General features: G+C 36.0%; 3 protein-coding genes across 3 annotated transcripts; 2 read left to right on the top strand and 1 right to left on the bottom strand.

Moving 5' to 3' along the window:
- Positions 1 to 97: 97 nt before the first annotated feature.
- LOC113349295 lies at positions 98 to 4,817 on the top strand. The gene is made up of 7 exons (XM_026593238.1): positions 98 to 285; positions 439 to 483; positions 1,071 to 1,472; positions 1,602 to 1,675; positions 1,865 to 3,839; positions 3,926 to 4,133; positions 4,298 to 4,817. Exons 3-7 carry the CDS (start codon positions 1,091 to 1,093, stop codon positions 4,410 to 4,412), a joined length of 2,754 nt encoding a protein of 917 aa, XP_026449023.1. The 5' UTR covers positions 98 to 285; positions 439 to 483; positions 1,071 to 1,090; the 3' UTR covers positions 4,413 to 4,817.
- On the top strand, positions 4,613 to 10,649 carry LOC113352095 (MKI67 FHA domain-interacting nucleolar phosphoprotein-like). The gene is made up of 9 exons (XM_026595966.1): positions 4,613 to 4,678; positions 5,467 to 5,661; positions 5,757 to 5,862; positions 8,739 to 8,794; positions 8,864 to 8,911; positions 9,003 to 9,100; positions 9,598 to 9,667; positions 9,797 to 9,907; positions 10,456 to 10,649. Exons 1-9 carry the CDS (start codon positions 4,613 to 4,615, stop codon positions 10,504 to 10,506), a joined length of 801 nt encoding a protein of 266 aa, XP_026451751.1. The 3' UTR covers positions 10,507 to 10,649.
- Positions 10,650 to 11,136: 487 nt separating this feature from the next.
- LOC113349294 (ATP-dependent 6-phosphofructokinase 6-like) lies at positions 11,137 to 16,105 on the bottom strand. The gene is made up of 13 exons (XM_026593237.1): positions 15,720 to 16,105; positions 15,224 to 15,270; positions 15,092 to 15,131; positions 14,845 to 14,907; positions 14,622 to 14,759; positions 13,957 to 14,115; positions 13,796 to 13,849; positions 13,363 to 13,431; positions 12,990 to 13,119; positions 12,625 to 12,878; positions 12,380 to 12,428; positions 12,137 to 12,291; positions 11,137 to 11,509 (listed from the first exon to the last, which is right to left on the bottom strand). Exons 1-13 carry the CDS (start codon positions 15,831 to 15,833, stop codon positions 11,330 to 11,332), a joined length of 1,452 nt encoding a protein of 483 aa, XP_026449022.1. The 5' UTR covers positions 15,834 to 16,105; the 3' UTR covers positions 11,137 to 11,329.
- Between the last annotated feature and the right edge of the window lie 5,901 nt (positions 16,106 to 22,006).

The raw sequence follows: 22,006 nt of genomic DNA, 5'->3' as shown, positions 1-22,006 counted from the left end.
CGAGGGCAGTATAGTAATTATGGTATATGTTCCCCGGGCACGCGGCACGCCCTTAAGTAGTATGCCTTTACCTGACACACCAATTATCTCACTGGAAAAAAAATGTACATAGAGAGTCCAGAGTCCGATCCAGGCATTAATGAAGTAACCAGTTCTTCTTCTTCAACAACTTGTAGCCTCTGTCTCTCCTTACCTTCACTATTTTGGTCTCAACATTTTGATTTGATGTTGTGTTTGTGATGAAATTGTTGTCCATATTTTCCAGATGATTCACAATTGTTAAAGGTAGGAGACCTAATTTTTACCATTTTATCACTTGTTTTATCACTACTGTTAATCAGTCCACAGATCTTCTTCATAATCAATTCTCTGAATTTTTAGAAATAATATTTGTCTAAAGATCTACTAAACACCTCTTGGGTTTTTGTTTTCTTTCAGATTTTCCCCTCTCTCCCTCTCTCTGAAATTTCAGCTCCAAAACAGGTAAATTGGAGGTTTATGTCAGAATTAAGGGTTTTCTTTCTTCTGTTTGGGGTGTAAGTTGTGTGTTCTGAGCTCAAACCTAGTTTGTTTGTGAGAATGATCCACCACATTTTTGTTCTTCTTGTAATTCATGTCAGTTTCTTCATGATGAGCTTGATAGGGGATTTCAGTGAGCTCATGATACTTCTGTACCACTTCTTTTCTAGTAGTAATTATTGAAATTGTTGTTAACTGTACTAACCTAGATGACTAAAACTGAATACATTTCACCTCCCTGTAACAAAATTCACCTCCATAATTACTAGATCTAGGACTTCAACTGTAGGTACAGTATATATCTAAAACTTAGTATCTCCCCTTTGTCCACAATGTCTGTTAGACATACACTCCCATATTTCCACAGGATTAAGAGTTTCACCCCATGTAATTGTACCTGAAATTCTGTCAACTATTTCCACAGGACTGTTTCTTGTAGTTCTTTGTCTAATGTTCAAATATTTTCCTACTAAGAGAGTGAAACCTATTACTTTTCAAGGTTTGCAATTCAGCATGATTCTTGATCGAAAACTTGTTTGTTTTTGTTGTAGTTATAACTTTGCATAGAATTATGCCGCGTGCCAAAGACATAGGGTGGCAACATGGGACAATGGTAGGAGAACATCGGCACCATGTGAAATGTAATTATTGTCATAGGACCATGATTGGAGGTGTTACTCGATTCAAAAAGCACTTAGCGAGTACTAAGGGGGAAATCAAAGGATGTGAGGCTGTCCCAAAGGAAGTCAGAGAGCTCATTGAAGAACACTTGGCTACTAGGAAAATGAGAAAACCAGTGGAAAAGAAGCGGAAGATGGTAGACCCTGAAACTGTGAGAGAACACTCGTCCGAAGATAAGGATACAGAATCAGATCAAGGAACGACAGATGTTAAGCTGGAGACATTGAAGACGTCGCATGACTCAGAAGAAACCTGCCAACTGAAAACCACTGGTCTGTTACATCCTTACACTCTTGATTTCTCGTTATACTTCGCTATTACTGCTATATCAGGTAGTTTACTTACTCTTTCACGTAATATACTAATGTTCTCTTTTGTGTTTCATATGCCTAATAATTCAGACCCTCAACAGCCCACTGTGGAGACTCAGGAAGTGGTTGACACCTTATCAGTTGTTATCCACAAGAATGAGCAAGTTAGTTATGTTTCCATTGCACTTTTTGTGTTCCTCCTTTGGTTTGTTATATCAAACTCCATTTTCCTCTCAAGATTTCCAGATCAGTTCATCATGTTCTAGTCTACGGTTTTCACAGTAAGTACGTAATTCATACGTTCTGATTTTCTATGTTCTTTTTTTTTTTTTCGAATTGTGATTTCCCTACAGGGTTCGGCACCTCCTAGAGCTACTGATCCTGGTTGGGCCCATGGAAAAATGATAAATGAGGATCGGCAGAAGATTAAGTGCATCTATTGTGACAAGGTAATTCTTGGGGGTGGAATTTCCAGACTAAAGCAACATTTAGCTGGATATAGAGGAAATATTGCCCCATGCGAGAATGTGCCTGAAGATGTTAGAGCTAAAATGCAGCAACATTTAGGCAGTAATGGTTTGGAACGGCAAAGGAAGCAGAATAAATTAGAAGACACTGGTTGGGCTCATGGAACAGAAAATGGGAGTGGGGAAAAGACCAAATGTGAATGGTGTAACAGGGTAATAGATGAGGGTGGAGTTTCTACACTACAGCAACATTTAGCTGGGTTAAATGGAAACATTCCCCCATGTGAGAATGTGCCCAAAGATGTTAGAGAAAAATTGTTGCAGAGTTTAAGCTGTAGAGGAAGGCCAAAGAAGCAGAAGGCAATTAAAATCACAGATACATTGATCCCAAGGTTGCAAGGTATGCCAGAAGAAATTAGTGGTGGTTTGGATATGAGCCCTGAGGTTATGCAGACTCGAGCTAATAGTGGTAGAAGCAATTCAAAGAAGGTAAAGGAAGAAACTTGGAGTAGGAAGAGTAAACAAAAGGAGGAACTTATTTTAGTTGCTACTCCTATAACTCAGCGCCCTCTGCTTCTGACTTCTGCTTCCAAAGAAAGCATAGATGAAGCAGATAGGGCTGTTGCTAAGTTTGTATACGATGCAGGGTTACCATTCAGTGCAGCAAATTCATTGTATTTTCAACAAATGGCTGATTCGATTACAGCAGCAGGTCCTGGATATAAAATGCCTTCATATCAATCTTTAAGGGGTATGTTACTGAACGAGAGTGTAAAAGAAGCAGGAGGGCTCTGCGAGGAACTAAGGAAATCCTGGGAGGTGACTGGGTGTTCAGTGATGGCAGATAGGTCAAAAAACAGAACAGGACATTTGGTTGTTAAATTTTTTGTTTATTGTTCCAAGGGTACCATGTTTCTTAAAGCTTTTGATGCGTCAGAGATCTCAGAATCTCCCTTGGCTCTGTTGGATCTATTCGATACTGTTGTTCAAGATGTGGGACCTAAGAATATTGTAAATTTTGTGACGGACACTACACCGAACTTCAAAGCAGCAGCAAATATGTTAGTCGACAGATATAAGACCTTCTTCTGGAGTGCTTGTGCTGTGCAATGTATTGATTTAATGCTCGAGGAATTGGGTAAAATTGAATATGTAAGAGAAATATTTGTGAAGGCCAAAAGGATAAGCCAATTCATTTATAATAACTCGTGGGTGTACAATTTGATGAAGGAAAAAATTGGAGGAGGAGATATAGTTAGGCATTCGGTTACAAGGTTTACAACTAACTTTTTAACACTGGAAAATCTCATGTGCTTAAAAGAACCTTTACATCAGATGTTTACTAGTAAGACTTGGATACAGTCATCATTCTCTAATGAAAGGGGAGGAATTAACGTGTCTGAAATTGTTGTAGATCCACTATTTTGGACAGCATGTGATGAAATTTTGATGGTAGCAAAACCTCTTCTTGCCATTTTGAAGTTACTTGATAGTGAAGAGAGGTCATCGATGGGGTTCATATACGATGCCATTGAAAATGCAAGAAACGGCATCATAGTAGCCTTTAACAACAGAGAAGCTGAATGTTCGTCGTACTTGAAAGTGGTGGATCATATTTGGGAAGAAGAGCTTCATAGCCCTCTTCATGCAGCTGGATACTATCTTAATCCTTCAATATTCTACAACCCTAGTTTCTCCAACAGCAAGGTGATGCGGAAGGGTTTACTTGACTGCATTGAGACCCTAGAGACTGACCCATCAGCCCAAGATATACTTATAAAACACATGAAATTTTATGAGGATGCTGAAGGGAGTTTTGGTAAACCCATGGCACGACAAGCTCGAGATTCATTGGCCCCAGGTGAATTTTAAGTTGTTGTTTTTTTCCATGTTAGGTATGAACCAAAGTGAAGTAGCAGTCATTAACTTGTCTTTCTGTTTTTTTAGCTGCTTGGTGGTCCCTTTATGCAGCAGAGTACCCAGATTTGCAACGTTTTGCTCTCAGGATCTTAAGTCAGACATGCAGTGTGGTCCGTTCTGGGAGGAACTGTAGCAGCATGTTAGATAATATCCATTTTATGAAAAGGAATCGACTGGAAGGAAAGAGGTTGACTGACCTAGTCTTTGTCCACTACAATCTAAGGCTTCAAGCGAGGTAATTTATGCTCTCAGTGTGTAGAAATGGGAAACTAGCTGTTCTCTTCCTTCATTTTAGTTCAGAACCCCAAACCTTTCCCAAGTTTTTGGCTAGACAAGATAGCTCATTCTTATGGTGGGTACAAGGCTAATGAAAACTAAATTTGTCATAAAATTTGTTAGGCAATCATCAGCTGGCAGAGAGGATATATTGAGAAACAATGAAGATCCAACATGCTTGGAGGGGGCGGATGGAAATGCAGGAGATTGGATCGAGGAATGGGGAACTAGCTGTTGACTAGACAAGATAGCTACTTTCAATGTGGAGAAACGGGGAACTAGGTGTTCTCTTCCTTCATTTTAGTTCAGAACCCCAAACCTTTTCCAAGTTGTTGACTAGACAAGACAGCTCATTCCTATTTGGGTACAAGGCTAATGAAAACTAAATTTGTCATGAAATCTGTTAGGCAATCATCAGTTGGCAGGATATATTGAGATATGGCCGGTCCTGATGGGGAAGCAGGGGGCATTAGGGAACTATTAGGGCAACAAATTCCGTATAATGTATAGTGGTGTTATGCTAGAGTGTGTAATTTCTATGGACTTTCATGTAAATAATGGTAAGTGCAGGGGAATATGTTAACAAAATATATCAGGTTATCAACTCTAGATCTTAATCTTTAATTCCAGAAACTTGAACTAACCATGAAAATAGATACACAAAATTGGTGGATTAACCCAATAACGATAATTTCCGGGTGAAAAAGACATGTAAATTTTGGTACCGTTTAAATGGACGAGAATGTAAAAACAGCCATATGTAAACAGTTTCATCTTACCGATTTTCAAATACTTTTTCTTATTTTTAATTTATATCAGGATGCATCCCGTTTCATCCTCGCTTTTTTTTAAGTTTAAATCAGGATGAATCCAGTTTCATTCTTCCTATTTTTTTTTGGTGTCCATTTCACCCATACTAATTTTTACTCGTCCATTAAGACCATGTTTTCAAAAATATTTGGTCAAATGACCAATTTTCCGAAATAGATACTCTTAATGCATTTGAAGTACATACCGCTTTGTCTAACAATCTTTTAAGTGAAAGAGTAGAATTGGGATCTCAACTCAAACAAATGAATTTAGAAAATGCAAGGTAATAGTTGACAAGATCCAAAGCACGTCAATATAAGGAAGTCCTTGTTTGTTTTCAGCTGACTCGGTGTCTGGATCTGAGTCTATCCCTGACTTAGCAATCAGACAGTTTATTTTGCATTTTGAGTCAGATCTGACTCAACATCCGTGAGAAATAGCCATCCTTAATATAATTTCAAATGGGTGGCCCGCCTATATAGCCACCCATTTCTTATTCTTCTCTTTCGTTCTGTCTGTCTGCTCTGCCTCCGGTAACTCAAAAAGAAAATGGGTGCCAAAGCAAAGACAGCATCAAACAAGAAAACCCTCAAAAGGGTTACTGCATCTGTAAGTCTAAGTCAAAATCATTAGATTTGGTGGTTGCTGCTCAGAAACCCGAATCTGCTGATTTCTTGGTATGTTTCTCAAAACCCCATTCAAAATCAGATATTTTCAGTTAATTTTTGAAGATTATGGAGAACCCTAACTTTGATTTCATTGTTTGATATAGCCATTAGAAGGTGGACCAGCTAGAAAACTACCAAAGAGTGGAAAACCATTGGATACTTCTTCTGCTGTTTTGTATATTCATGGGTTCTATGAAAAGGAAATGGAAGGTATAATTTTTTTATCTCTTTTTTATTTTCAGCATAAAAGTTGTTATTGATTGCAATTTGTGATTTTAAAATTTTATTTTAGGGTTAAGTGGCAAAATGCCCCAAAATAGACCCCAAGGTTGTGAAAATGCCCCGGACGTTAGGCAAAAGATGAAAATGCCCCAAAATGTTATCAAAATGCCCCAATATGTTAGTTTAGCCGTTAAAAAGAGTTAAATGGTCAAATTCGCCACACATGTAACTCTCACGTGTGAAACATTTACATTTCTAACCTTTAGAATTAGGTTGAACCAGTGCACGCCACGTGGCATTTTGATCCAACGGTTATCCAATGAAATTTGAGTCAAATGACTCTCACGTGAGAGTGTATTTTATTGACTCTAGCAGTCTTTTTTCGGAAATGCCCATCGTGTCCTAAATGGTTAGATTGAGACGCGTGGCATGTGATTAAAAATGGACGGCCACATATCGAAGCCATTTACATTCCATTTTTCAATGGACATAATGCTAGCAATTTAGAAATATTAAATGAAATTAGAACGAGATAACAAACCACTGCATTCTTACCCAAAAAAACAAAAAAAACAACACTGCACAATTTAAATTGCTAAACTGTTTGCACTTACATAAGCAATGATAGTTAAAAACACCATCAGTACTGCAAACATATAGTGATTAAGATGTCCGCCATTACAAACAAAAGCATAAAAAAGAAGATCCCATAGTTAACCGTCATTAAGTGAAAGCATTTAAACCTACTGATATTTTGAATTAGCATTCTAACCCTTTTAGATGATGGTTCAGTAATATTGATGGTTTGGCTAGAGATATTCACTGTGCTATTGTATGTCCGGTTAAAACAAGCAGTAGAAGGCGCAGAAGAAGTAGATGGATGTGTCACCTTCTTTTTAGCACCAACATCAGCTGCAGTAGAGGAGGATGGTGTAGTTGTCTTACCCTTTTTTTGGGAACCAGCTGAAGAAGAAGATGGCATAGTAACAGCTGCTTTGCCCTTTGACAATGGTGGTATATCACCAGATTTCTTTGATGCAGATGTTGTTGCAGTAGTTGGTGCAAACAAGGCCTTCACTGGTACCAGCTTTACAACCAATACAATACGAGTCCCTAAATCGGCCACCTATGTCAGTTATCCAGAAATTCCTATCCTCACTACCTATTCTGAAACATTTAACAAAAAAGAAACAAATCAATAAAAAATATAACAAGTCCATATAAAAAGTTCATATACATTATGTGATAAGTATTATTTTCATGATAAGTTCATATACATTATTTGTATATACAAAGTCATATATATACAAATAATGGCTTCATCACATCACGAGTAGCCGAGCACGAGCTGATGGGATTGAAAATTAGAAGCATAAAACATCCAAGAAAGAAAAGAAACCAAAAACAATTCAGATTTCAATTTGCAAAATATATACATACATCAAGCCATCAGGGATTCTTTCAGGGTGTACATATGTATATGGCCAAGCCAATATCACATGCATACTGTCTTTTATCGATTAGTGAAGGCCATCAATATTTATACATTTAAGTTAAGTCATAGCCACATCCACTAGACAACACTGATCAGCATCACTACCACTCAACTCAACAAACGGGATCATCTAAGAAGACTGAGAAAGAAAGAATTATACAAGCGATGAATACTTGAGCTACAACTAATAGTTTGAAGATTGCATACTGGCCATATAATTTCACTAAGATATGGCTTCAAATACCATTATAGAGTCTCAAATATCATTATAAAACGTCTATCATATCAAACCCACTAACCCCACTATTAAAATTCTGAAATATATTGTCCCTACTATGAACCTCAAATCCTTACTCATTCAATTGCAGTAATGTGCGACCAATTGAATAGAGTCTACTATGAACAATCAATTACAACAAAAGTGAAAAATACCCAAATTATATCCCTAAATTCGTTATCTGAAACCCTATTTTGTTTCTCAGAAACCCTAGTTTCAATTCTAAAATCGTTCAATTACAACGGCGAATCAAAAACACGACCCAATTAAAAATCAAAACATCAAAGCAAAAGAAGAATCCTTAATTCGTTTTTCTGAAACCCTAATTCTGTTTCTCAAAACCCTAATTTCAATTCCATAATCGTTCAATTACAAGGGCGAATAAAAAAAAACAACCTTCAATCACAAATCAAAACAAAAAGCAAAAGAAGATTAGGGTTTCAAGAAAACAGTTCTTCCCTCTGTTCAACACCTACCAACCTCGCGGGTTCATAACTTAGCCTTGACGACGGTCTCTTGATCAGTTCTCATCTATATCTTCCCTTCTCGATCTAAGTTATCTCTCTTATCGTTATCAATGTCTCGATATATTTCTGTCTCTCGATCTCTCTTGTCTCTCTGTCTGTCGATATTTGCTGAAGAAAATTTGGTGAAGAAAACAAATCAAAAAAATTTGTGTTGAAACTCGACTATGGTTGAAGATAAGATTGGAGGTGCACGTGTTAATCACATGTGTGGTTAGGTGGAAGTCACTTTCCACGCGTCGACAATCTAGGTTGTCCACGTTACTACCATTTGATTTGCACACGTGTCTTTTTAATCAATCTAACCGTCCATTTTTACCGAGATCCGTAGTATCTGAGATTTGAACACGTGTCAACAAATTATATTTACACCTTTTATTTTTTGCCAAAGGGTACGTTGGACATTTCCACAGGCATTGACTAGTCAAAAGGCTCCATTTTGACCATTTTACTATAAAGTAACGGATTGGGGCATTTTCATCTTTTGCCTAACGTCCGGGGCATTTTCACAACCTTGAGGTCTATTTTGGGGCATTTTGCCACTTAACCCTTTATTTTATTTTTGTAGAGTTTTTTAAGCAATTTGGTTCTATTAAGCGGTTGAGAATCGCGAGGAATAAGAAGGTTTGTTCGGTTTATAAGTTTAGGGATTTTGATTATTTGGGTGATTGTTGAGTTTTGGGTGTTTTACAGGCAGGAAAGTCTAAGCATTTTGGGTTTATCGAGTTTGAATCTCCTGAGGTTTGTACTTGTACTTGATGTGTTTCGCTTCCATTTATAACTTGTTCAACTTTGTGTTGTTGGAACTGACTGTAACTGTTGCCAAATGTAGGTGGCGAAGATTGTTGCAGAATGTATGCATAATTATCTGCTCTTTGAGCACTCGTTGCAAGTTCATATTATTCCAACAGAGAAAGTTCATCCTAAACTGTAAGCAATTCTTACGATTTATTTGGTATTGGCTATAAAACAAGATGTTGTGCTGGGTATGAAGCTTTTACGTTGTGCGTTAAGAGTATCAGATACTGAGTTATCTAAGATGTTATGTAACAAGCCCCTGAATAGCAGAACCTACACATGACCTATGAGGTCTGGATCCTTATTTTGAGAGCTCAACCCATGGCTTGGGTCCTGTGTTGTTAGACATCATAATACTACCAATCTTAGTAAGCATGTGAAACTATCTTATTGGTGAAAATGAGAGAAGAACCTTGGAATTCGGTTGTTGTTGTTCTTGTCATAAAACTTTTGCAATGTTGAAATGTGTTATTTTACTGTCACACATAACTTTGTTTGCCTGTCTTCATGACCATCGCCCATGCCATATCTGGTTACCCCGAGTCTTATATTAGCAAGGCCCTACTTTGGGTTGAACCAATAATTTTCTTGCGTTACTGGAAAGCCAATCTTGTGGTGTTCTTTTATAGATGGTATGGTGTAACCCACCGATACAAACCGTTGAACTGGACTCAAATTGAACGCAACCACCATAACAAGGTATTGTAATTTTGAACTACACATTGTTGACAGCAAGTACTAGTATCCAACCAAGCTTAACACTACCAAAGCAGACTTCACACTGTATTTTCATGTCACTCTTATCGCTTTATCATGATTTGCGTACAGGAAAGAACATTGGAAGAACATAGAAAATTGGTGGAGCGAATCATGAAGCGAGACAAGAAACGACAACTGAAGATAGAGGCTGCTGGTATTGATTACGAATGCCCAGAAATTGTAAGAATCACTTTATTTGCTTTGCTAGTTTTTTTCTTTCTCGTTTTGCGTTTCATTGGGATTAATAGATCAATACTCTATTTTCCTATTGCATGGTAAATGAAAGTAAATTAGACTCGCCTCTAATGACCTTATTTATCTCGTTTTAATTGCTTGACTTCGTTTTTTGCCTCAAAATCATAATCTCAGCTACTAATGTCAAAATCATAACATTATGTCATTCAACCTACTATGTCTAACTACTGCATGCAGCAAGCATTGTGATGATCTGAACAATTGATTTTCTGAGTTGGATCACTCTCAATTGTTTTGAATTTTATAGTCTTCCTTGGATTACTTTTACTTTAATGTATTCAAGTCTGTTAAGTTAGCTATGATACAAAGCTGATTATCCGGGACCAAATGTATATCTGCTAGTTTGGATATCCAAATATAATTTTTTCCTCAGATGCAATTCAAAGTTCAAAGTAACCTGGCTTTAAGCTTTGACTTGACCCAGTATATTTAGCCGTATTTTTTCTTATGTGTGTGACCTTGCATTTTTTCAGGTGGGTAGCGTCCAGGCTGTTCCAAAGAAGATCAAGTTTGCCGAAGATTAGGACTTTCACTAACAAAATCATTCAGTGTTGGTGACTTGTGGCGGACACACACCCTACCAATCTCTTTCTTCCTTTCCTTGGCTCTGTTCTATGTTGGTATGAGTCGGTCCTAGTTTCCTGAACACCCAATAGTTATGCAACTGTGATAGAATTAGCATGAAAATTCTTCGTAATATTCGATTTTGATCGTTTTGGAAGTCACTATTTAGTTCAAAACAATTTTTCATCTATATATGCATGTAGAATATGTCCAACACTTGTGTGCGCCACTTTGAAATAACTAAGAATCCGCAGATCTTGACTAGTATTATGCATGTGGCTGGTCATTTTTTGCCAAGATGACATTAAACAAGAAATATCAAACTACTTTCAGACTTTCTTTTAAGACAATCATCCTGCAAGGCTCCAATTGGATGATAAGATATATCTTAAGAAGAGAAAGTGTGGGTTGAAAGAGAAATTGAAGAAGAGGAAAGAAAATCACCTGGTTGAGATGGATATTGCTGACTGGTAAACAATTTGCTCCTTTATCAGTCTAACCAAAGAAAGAGTAGGTGGGTACTCCACAAGATACACTAGAAGTGGGGAAACCTTGATAAAAGAAGTAAAGGCATAAAGATACCAATGGGGTTCTGTAGAAAAATGGTTAAAAGTCATCATAGATTGTAGATAGTTCATTGCTTTTTCCGTTTTTCAGGGGACTTCAAATCTTTGTAACTGATACTATTTTTCTCCTAATACAAGTTTAACCTTTCTACACAAAAAAACAAAACAAAAAAAACACAAACACTCAACATAACCCAGCAATTCTCTAGAAGTCTACTCAATACTTGCTATCCTGGCAATTTTCCCCCTCCAAAAGCTGTGTTGGTCTTGGTTCTTCCACTTTCTTCTCTTCCGTGATATCCTGTGTGCTCATAAAGCTTGGTTGGTTTGTGGAAGCCAGTAGCCTTGCCCACATTCTATCGGTAATCACAACTTTATTCTGGATCTCCGTTACTCGCTGGTCAAAGCAAAAAAGTTAATGATTTAATGAGAAAATGTAAGATAAGCCAAAAACAAATGAAGATGCAGCGACTAATATAATGAAACCAGCAACTCCGCACTATGGTCTACGATCATGATTCTCCAGCCTGTCCATCCTTTTTTGTTAAAGTTTCATTTCCTCAAGCCCCAAAGAGAAGATGTATTTCATCCCAAGTGACGAGATTTTTCTCAACAGTAATTGTCACTCATCTCTCCACCCCATCAGCACAGTGCAGGACAGCTTAATATCAAGTGAAACGCAAAAAACACAGTTCGAAGCAGGGACGCAATTAACAGTCACCCCATGTTTGGATCTTACTACTTAGGAGCCTGTTCTGCCAAGAACTAAAGCCATTGAACATTCAAGTTGAGGTTTTGGAGTCTAGCTAGGACCAGAACTGAATTGATAGCACTCAACATATATATCACTTTGTTTCTTTTCGACACATCATACTGAACCATGCCGAAATATATCAAGATGTGGGTACTCAAATTACAAGTGAAACGTGGACGTTTAGCTAGAGTATGGACACCCTAACATTCGATTTTTAACGATATATGAACACCTGGGGTAAGAAAGTGTTAAGGTAATGTGATAACATACTTGGAACGGTATGTAAGCGTGTCTGCCATTAACAGGTCCAGTAATACAACCAGTGTACCCTGCCATCGCACCGTGAATAGCACTGTGAGCAAGTAGCGTGCAGTACACATTGTCAGATGCATTTGAAGGAACAGCACGGATCATGTATGTTGGATCTGCCAAATAATAAGTGCACTGACATCAATTATTCGATAAAATTAAAACGCTAGAGCAGGAAGAAAGTCAAGCAGACATGAGACTAACCTATGTATTTGAGGTTTATGGTCATCTTGTGTTTTTTTGTAAAATGATCCTACAAAAACAAAAGAAAAATTTGTTACATCATCAGACGAAAACTATTGAAGACCCGCCAAGGAAAACTCTGAACAGAGAAAATATTATAATGACCAAACAGCTACCTTAAACCCATACCAACGAGAGGTGAAAGTATGTCGTTGATTTCAATAGAAAATAGTAGAGGCAGGAACCCAAGAATCAAAATTATTTACCTTGATTTTGTGGGATAACCAGTGTCCAACATCTTGGAGAACTTTGTTTCCTGAAGCATCATGCTCCATGCATTTAGCAAGAACATCCTGTCCTGCCCCTTCAGCTATCACAATAACCATATGTCCATTCTCTTTTAGACGTTTTTCAATATATTCAAAGAGTCCCCCGGGTCCTTCAAGATAAAAAGGTGACTCTGGAATCAAGCAACAGTCCACATCTCGGCTGGCAAGAGTAGCATACATTGCAATGAACCCTGCATCAGAAGTCCAACAAAATTACTAAAATCAAGACCAAGATATAGTACCAGAATTAAATTGAACTCCTGTGGATGAAATTTCACCCATAATAGGGGTTTCAATCTTACCACTGTCGCGACCCATTAACTTGACAAGACCGATACCATTCTCCTGACTAACAGATTCAACATGTGCTGCATTTATGGCCCGTTGAGCCTCTTCAACAGCAGTGTCGAAACCAAAGGACTTATCAATAACCTAGTTAAAGAAGATACCAATTAGACACAAATGTTCGTAAGATGTCTCACAGTTTTGACATTGATGATAGTCCACGTAATGAGTTATTCTGACCAACTTTTGCATATAATAACCCAGAGTAAGAACAGATCTGAGTTCAAATTCTGAGTTCCAGATCTGCCCTTACCAACACTATATGTCCAAATTGATCATATGCAACCCAAAAGGAATTTTATAAAGATTGCTCAGTGCTAAAAGAACTACCGGAATGTCATTATCAATGGTCTTTGGAATTCCAGCAACAGCAACTTTGAGACCTCGCCTTTTAATTTCCTGCATAATGAAGAATAGTGTTAGCAGGAAACATTAAATAGATGTGATGCAACCGTCATCCCAATAATCAAATAAAAAAATGCAGAATCTTTGACAAGATAATCAAAAAGGTAACTTGCGTATTGCTCTTAAGGCTTAAACAAAAACGTAAAACCAAAGAACGAGATGACTAAACTGCTTGTTTCCTTTAGAATGGATTGATCCTCTAGTATGGTTGTTCAAACAACATCATATTCTTCACTACTACGTTTTTAATGCGCTATATGCCATCAAAAGTTCATAACCTGGACGCAATAGGTGTACATTTGTAGATTTTAGATCAGAACACTTTATACTTTCCATTTTACTTAAGAGAATATATTACCTCAAAAATCACAGATGCTCCTTTTTGAGTTCCATCTCCTCCAATAATGAAGACCTGACAGGACAACGTGAAGAGAAAGATTTAGATTGGCAAGATTATATAATACAGAGTCCTATTTGTAAAGCTAAAACCTGCAAATAAACGAACCCTTATTTAGATACCAGATTAATTCCTCGGTCCTGGATGTTGTCGACTATTTTTGAGGTATCATGGCCGCCACGTGAGGTTCCTATGATAGTGCCACCACGTTTGTGGATGTCATTTACAACCTTTGGTGTTAAAGGAATGGTATTTCGAGAATAGAAACCCCTGTATCCTCCCTACAGATGCCAGTACCAGAACCAGTTAGATAAATAAATCAATGCGAGACAAGCTTACCAACCTGGCGTTAACCATGATTACAATGAATGAGCAAATAAACAACTAAATCTATCTTTCAACAGAATCAAGTTGGCTACTGAAATGAATTACAATACAATATACGATTGCTTGGCTATACAGTGCATGCAACGGAAAGAAAAAGAATGAGAAAGGAGCAGAAAAGGTGATGAAAATTATTGCCAAAGGCATGCAACAGTCCTGTTACACATCTTAGGTGCCAAAGCATATTATTATCATGAAATATGTGCATACAATTGCACGGTGACCACTCCCAAGAAGCCTCAACCCTAGGATGCACATTAATCAAAATGATCATAGCATAAAACAAACGCCAGCACAAAGATAGGCTTATATAGGTGTCCAGTAAAAGCAAACCAGATTTTTTTTTTTGAAGCTATACTTCAAGTAAATTATTGGATGGAGAGATTTTACAATGATTACTTACATCTATTCCAAGAATTTTCGTGACACCGTACATGTGGTACAAACCGCAAACAATCTCCCTAATCACTGTGTTCAGCCCAGGGCACAATCCACCACATGTTACAATACATGCATGCACGTCATCTGCCTCGAAATACACCTGTCATTGTACCAGAACATCTGTTTTAGTCTCAGATTGAAGTGTTGATAAAGTTTGCATGCATTTATTAGCCAACTACACATACCCTCTGACGTGGACCAGCACGTCGAAAATGTTTCCCTCTTGGGCTATCCTTATGCACAACAATCTACAAAATAAACAATGAATGAAGTAAGTAATGATAATCAATACAAAAGTTACTACGTAGTATCATAAGTCCGCACTAAATCAAACAAATCCACAAAACCAGTGACGATTTCATTCTCTTATAAATATCTAATATTAGCAGAATGGTTTCCCATACTGAAATAATGTAAAATTAAACTACTCACCTTTTGGCAAACCGTATCATCCACATTAACAAAATACTGCCTACAAAACAACAAAGAATCACATTAATGAATAATCAGCAATACTAAGAAACTTTTGAGGATATATACAACAAATTGAACTCAATAACTTACTTTACAACAGCATATGCTGGATTATCTTGCAATGGGTTGGGATATGTCTGCAAAATTTACAAAAAATCCAACATATCAATCCTCAAAATAGTACATTCATCCTCTAAATTTTCAACAATCCAAATTCACCAAAATCATTGCAAAACCTTAAAATCACATACACATTCCGTATTATCTTTTGCTTCAGTAATCAAAATCACTATCATGCTACTACACAAATCCAAGAACCGACTTAAGAATTCACAACAACTTTAATTCAGATCACCACCTTTTAACCCTCATTTTCAACTTAGCCAAAAAACCCATTCATCTAAACCAACTTTCTACCCAAAAAAATGGAGGTAACAACAATATTGAATGGAAACAAACACGAAAAATCTGAACAGAAGTGAGGAACATCTTCTGATTTCTGCTTCAAAAATTCACAAAAATCTACACATTCATAATGAGTAAGAAATAGAGATCAAGAAACAGAAGGAGGGGGAGGAGTAATTACAGGGAGGTTAGGAATGTAATCTGACAAGTGAGGAACATCTTCAAGAATATATCCTGCTTCTCCAGTAACAAACTTCGGATGAATCTCTGGGTTTTCTGTCGTTGAATCACCCATACTTACTGACAACAAAACGGAAAAGGGTTAACGTTTTTGATCAAAATCGATCAAGTTTTAGAGGTTTCTGGTTTTATTTATGTTTTCGTTTCTGGTTTTTCTTTTCAGAAGAGCGTTTCAATACAAAAAGCCCGACAACCAAAAAGATGAACCGCTTTATTACAGGGGGGAGTCGGAGAGAGGATCTGAAACAGATTTAATAAATACTTTAGGGGCTAAAACGTAAGCAACTGAGGATTATAGAAGAATTTTTCAGGGACTAAAAGGTGAAATAAAGTATTATGATTCTTCGACTACGATCTGGATTCTGGAAAGTAGGAGACTGTGCCAAAAAAACTCGCCGCTGTGCACTAAAGGTTCAAGTCTGAGGTTCCACGTGTCATATTTTCGTCAGAAGCAATTAGATAATCTTTTTGATTTTCTTAGAAAACCAGGTACCAGGAGTTCTGGACTAGACAACAAAGTTGGACCTTCTGGAAATCCATCCATTGTTTTGGCGAGAGTGGTTTTCTACTGAGTACTTTTCTTTACTTGTTAAAAAAAATGACTGTCGACATGAAAGTGGGAATCATTTGGTTTTTCATTTTATTTTATTTTTGTGACAATCACTTTTTAACTCACAAAAAAAGGTATGAATTCTGCATCTGGCCAATAGGGGAGACGGCGGCTATGCATTCCACTTCCTCCCACTGGATTATGATTGTTGGTATGTTGTACGTTTTTCTCTTGTTTCGTTTCTCATAGGCAGGAAGGATGGCCACCGACATTTACAGCAAGACTCTAACAAAGACTGTAAGGAGAAATGTTAAAAGTTTAATTGCTTGTTTGGATAGAAGTAGTGTTTCGAAAGTTAGAAGTCAGTTTAGTTGTCAAATTTCAAAATGACTTCTTGAAATAGAAAAGTTAACTTTTTGTGAAGCAGAATAGTTTTATTTCTGATTTCGACTTTTGGAGAAGCGGCGAAAATCATAAACAGATTTGTATCGAAACACGCTATAAGGGTTTTGTTAACTTGTGCATGAGTGCACAAGTATTATTGTAAGTCGTTGTTCTCTCTAACAAGACTGCTTAACCCAAAGAGGAAAACGGTCATCCCATTCCAGAGGATGCATACTCTGTCTTCACTTTTTAGCCAGATAATCAGCCATAGTATTCCCTTCTTTGTGGACGTGTAAGCGTTTCTACTTCTCAAAATCCTTAAGTAAAAGCTTACAAGATAAACTAAGGGCCTGTTTGGTACAGTTTTGAAAAACAGTTTTCAAAAATAGTTTTCCACTGTTTTAAAAACATACCCTTTTTTTCTTGTTTTCATTTTCTAAAAATTGTTTGGTAAACTGTTTTTGAAAACAAGGAAAACCAACTAAATCGGATCAAATGTAAAGATTCGTCTAAGAGATAGTGATATTAGCCATGACTCACTTGCAGTCATTCCCCATCTCTTACTTTGTTCTGAAAAGAAGAAAAGAATAAAGAAAAGAAAAAAAGAGAAAACACAGAAAACAATAATTTGTTGTTTTCATTTTTTTGTTTTTAAAAACAGAAAACAGATAGAAAACATTTTCTGAAAATGTCCTTACCAAACGCGTTTTCTCCTGTTTTCTGTTTTCTCTGTTTTTAAAAACAGAAAACTGTTTTTGAAAACTATACCAAACAGGACCTAATAGATTTAGTATTACTTCTGATAACAATAATAACATCGAGAGAATCTTCATTCCCATTGGAACTCCTTTTTCTCTAGTCCACCCGATTGCCTAAAATGCTGCTTTTGTTTAAGCTTTTTCCTCATCATTGGCTAGCCCTGAGAGGCATACGGCTCCTCTGCATAAACATGTATCATCAAACATAATTAGTCCTGCTACTCCCATTCTTTTTTGTTTTTTTTTACAAAAGATCCATCAAAATTTATCTTAACAAATCTCCCACATGGGAATTTCCATACATTCACATTGCCATTATGTTGCGCTGCCTAAACCAAAATAGTTAATATCGTGTATCGTATCGGTTGGGTCCGATACACCTACAAGAAAAAATTATCGGTCTTTATCGATGATACATCATTAAGATCAAAATTTTAAATATTTATAAATGTTTCAACTTATAAAATTTTGTGCCATATGATATGTCAATTCTCATCAAAAGCTTCAGAGTACAAATTCAATCCCATTCCATTTTTTGTCCCATATTTGCTACTCCTATTTCTGATGACCCTGTCGTTGCTACTAACGTGAATTAATGATGTCCAAGATAAATAAGCCTAACATAGGGGCTTCACATTTCAATAAAGGGGCTTCACATGGATTCCTAGTGACTGAAAGATTGGCTATGGGGTGTCTTGATGCTATTGCAAATTTCTAAGTTACCCTCCAACTAAAAGAAATCAAAAACCAAAACCTAATTCTAATAAAAAATCTGCTCTTTTTTGTCTTCTAAACTTCCTCTTCTCCATCAATCCCTCCCCTCCTTTTATAAATTGAAATCATTTTATGATCTTAAATTAATTGACGATTCGAAAAAGTTATGATCATCGATGTAAATCTCTATAACCATAATCAATTAACTAGTCATTAAGATCATGGAAAATTTTGGTTAAACTGGTTAAAATCAGGAAAAAATTAGGATCGTAATTTCACTTGTGATTAGGTATTCTTAATTTTTTTGAAGCTATTACGGTTAGGCTACTAAGAACTCCTAACCGTAAATCGATTTTTATTTTATTTTTTTATTTTGTTACCGTTAGGTATGTAACCGTAAATGTGTTCACTCTCATAAAACCTAACCGTAAAAATTCCAAAGTTATAATTTTTTTTATAAATTTTAAATGGATTTCGGTTGGGTTTTAGGTACTTTTAACTAACCTTAAAGATTCTTTTAGTGTTATATGAATAAATAGGGAAAGTAATTAGTCTCTAAAACTTTATGAACGGATATTTGGTGAGATATTTTATGAACAATAAATAACAAGATTTACTCATTTTTAGTTCATGAGATTTCCCCTAAAAAAACTAACCAGAATCTTTAATAACTAACAAAACAGGTTTTAGTCAAAATTGTTATCTTTAATTATAAAACTAAACACGTTTTAGTCAAAAATGTGATCTTTAATTACTTAAGTAGATAGGTTTTACTTAAAAACGTTAACCATGTCAAATATCGTAGCACACATTTTAATTTTAATGCTTGAAATCGATTAAAAATGGTAAAATATTTACTATTGTAATTGAAAAAGCAGGGGTCTAACAACCACACCGAATATTTCATTCGGCAATCTGTATGGACTAAGTCCAATATAATTCCAAGAGAATCAACTAGACAGTCAAACTCAATCAAGGAAAGATATCCAAGTGTTATATCTCTTTCTCAAATCAATCAGCAAATCAACAAGATGGAATCCGTGAACTGATTGGTATGAGAAATACTTGAACGATACCAAAGACCAATGTTCAAGTGTCAATCAATTTCTATCAACAACTAAAGGTTGGATTTACCAATTGATTGAATTACGCACAACCTGTGATATTTCAATCATGTAAACAAATATAATGCGGAAAAGAAATAACACATACACCAGAAGTTTTGTTAACGAGGAAACCGCAAATGCAGAAAACCCCCAGGACCTAGTCCAGTTTTGAACACCACACTGTATTAATCCGCTACATACACTAGCCTACTACAAGTTAACTTCAGACTGGAATGTAGTTGATACCTAACAAAGTCTCACCGATTAAGGTATAGTCGCGTTCCTTACGTCTCTAACCAGCAGGACTCTACGCACTTGATCCCCTTAGATGATCTCACCCATAACTAAGAGTTGCTACAACCCAAAGTCGAAGACAAACAAATCTTTCTCCAACAGAAGTACCTATGAAGTTTTGTTTCGTCTTTTGATAAATCAAGGTGAACAAGAACCAATTGATAATCCGGTCTTATATTTCCGAAGAACAACCTAGAAATATCAACCACCTCATACTAACTTAACTATATGGTAGCAGAAGAACTTATTGTGGAATCACAAAGAATGAGACGCAGAGCTTTGTGATTATTTGTTATACCTTACCTATCGGAGATAAATCTCGAGCAAATCCTAGACAAGATAGTACTCAATACGATAGAACAAGTAAGATCAGAACACGCAACTACATAGAAAATAGTTGGATCTGGCTTCACAATCCCAATGAAGTCTTTAAGTCGTTAACATATAATGGTTTTAGAAAAACCCTAGGTTAAAGGAGAATCGACTCTAGTCACAACTAGTATCACACATGAGGTGTGGGGATTAGGTTTCTCTGTTGCTAGAGTTCTCCCTTATATCGTCTTCAAATCAAGGTTTGATAGCTTAAAAACAAAGAAATCAATATTCACCGTTAGATGAAAACCTGATTTAAGATTCAAGCTAAATTTGCTTAAATCAAAGCAATATCTCTCCACCGTTAGATGGTCTTAGCTTGTTACACACAAATGAAATATACCTTCATTTATATATGGGTAACCATACGTAAATGTGTATATTAAGTTGTCTCAACAATAGTTAACCTAAGTTAGCCATATGAACAATTTTGTATTATCCACATTCATCTAACACTTCTAGATCAAATATGATGATCAATCAAACATGAATGATAATCAAGTGAATCTAATTGTGTTATTCATAGAGTTTTTGTCTTCGATTAATTGACGATTCGAAAAAGTTATGATCATCGATGTAAATCTCTATAACCATAATCAATTAACTAGTCATTAAGATCTTGGGAAATTTTGGTTAAACTGGTTAAAATTATGAAAAAATTAGGATCGTAATTTCACTTGTGATTAGGTATTCTTAATTTTTTTGAAGCTATTACGGTTAGGCTACTAAGAACTCCTAACCGTAAATCGATTTTTATTTTATTTTTTTATTTTGTTACCGTTAGGTATGTAACCGTAAATGTGTTCACTCTCATAAAACCTAACCGTAAAAATTCCAAAGTTATAATTTTTTTTATAAATTTTAAATGGATTTCGGTTGGGTTTTAGGTACTTTTAACTAACCTTAAAGATTCTTTTAGTGTTATATGAATAAATAGGGAAAGTAATTAGTCTCTAAAACTTTATGAACGGATATTTGGTGAGATATTTTATGAACAATAAATAACAAGATTTACTCATTTTTAGTTCATGAGATTTCCCCTAAACAAACTAATAAGAATCTTTAATAACTAACAAAACAGGTTTTAGTCAAAATTGTTATCTTTAATTACAAAACTAAACACGTTTTAGTCAAAAATGTGATCTTTAATTACTTAAGTAGATACGTTTTACTTAAAAACGTTAACCATGTCAAATATCGTAGCACACATTTTAATTTTAATGCTTGAAATCGATTAAAAATGGTAAAATATTTACTATTGTAATTGAAAAAGCAGGGGTCTAACAACCACACCGAATATTTCGTTGGGCAATATGTATGGACTAAGTCCAATATAATTCCAAGAGAATCAACTAGACAGTCAAACTCAATCAAGGAAAGATATCCAAGTGTTATATCTCTTTCTCAAATCAATCAGCAGATCAACAAGATGGAATCCGTGAACTGATTGGTATGAGAAACACTTGAACGATACCAAAGACCAATGTTCAAGTGTCAATCAATTTCTATCAACAACTAAAGGTTGAATTTACCAATTGATTGAATTATGCACAACCTGTGATATTTCAATCATGTAAACAAATATAATGCGGAAAAGAAATAACACATACACCAGAAGTTTTGTTGACGAGGAAACCGCAAATGCAGAAAACCCCCAGGACCTAGTCCATTTTTGAACACCACACTGTATTAATCCGCTACATACACTAGCCTACTACAAGTTAACTTCAGAATGGAATGTAGTTGATACCTAACAAAGTCTCACCGATTAAGGTATAGTCGCGTTCCTTACGTCTCTAACCAGCAGGACTCTACGCACTTGATCCCCTTAGATGATCTCACCCATAACTAAGAGTTGCTACAACCCAAAGTCGAAGACAAACAAATCTTTCTCCAACAGAAGTACCTATGAAGTTTTATTTCGTCTTTTGATAAATCAAGGTGAACAAGAACCAATTGATAATCCGGTCTTATATTTCCGAAGAACAACCTAGAAATATCAACCACCTCATACTAACTTAACTATATGGTAGTAGAAGAACTTATTGTG

This window comes from Papaver somniferum, chromosome 2 (genome assembly GCF_003573695.1).
Source record: "Papaver somniferum cultivar HN1 chromosome 2, ASM357369v1, whole genome shotgun sequence".
Taxonomy (NCBI): Eukaryota; Viridiplantae; Streptophyta; class Magnoliopsida; order Ranunculales; family Papaveraceae; genus Papaver; species Papaver somniferum.
Note: the sequence above shows the minus strand (reverse complement) of the source record. Positions and strands in the feature narration are given on the sequence as shown.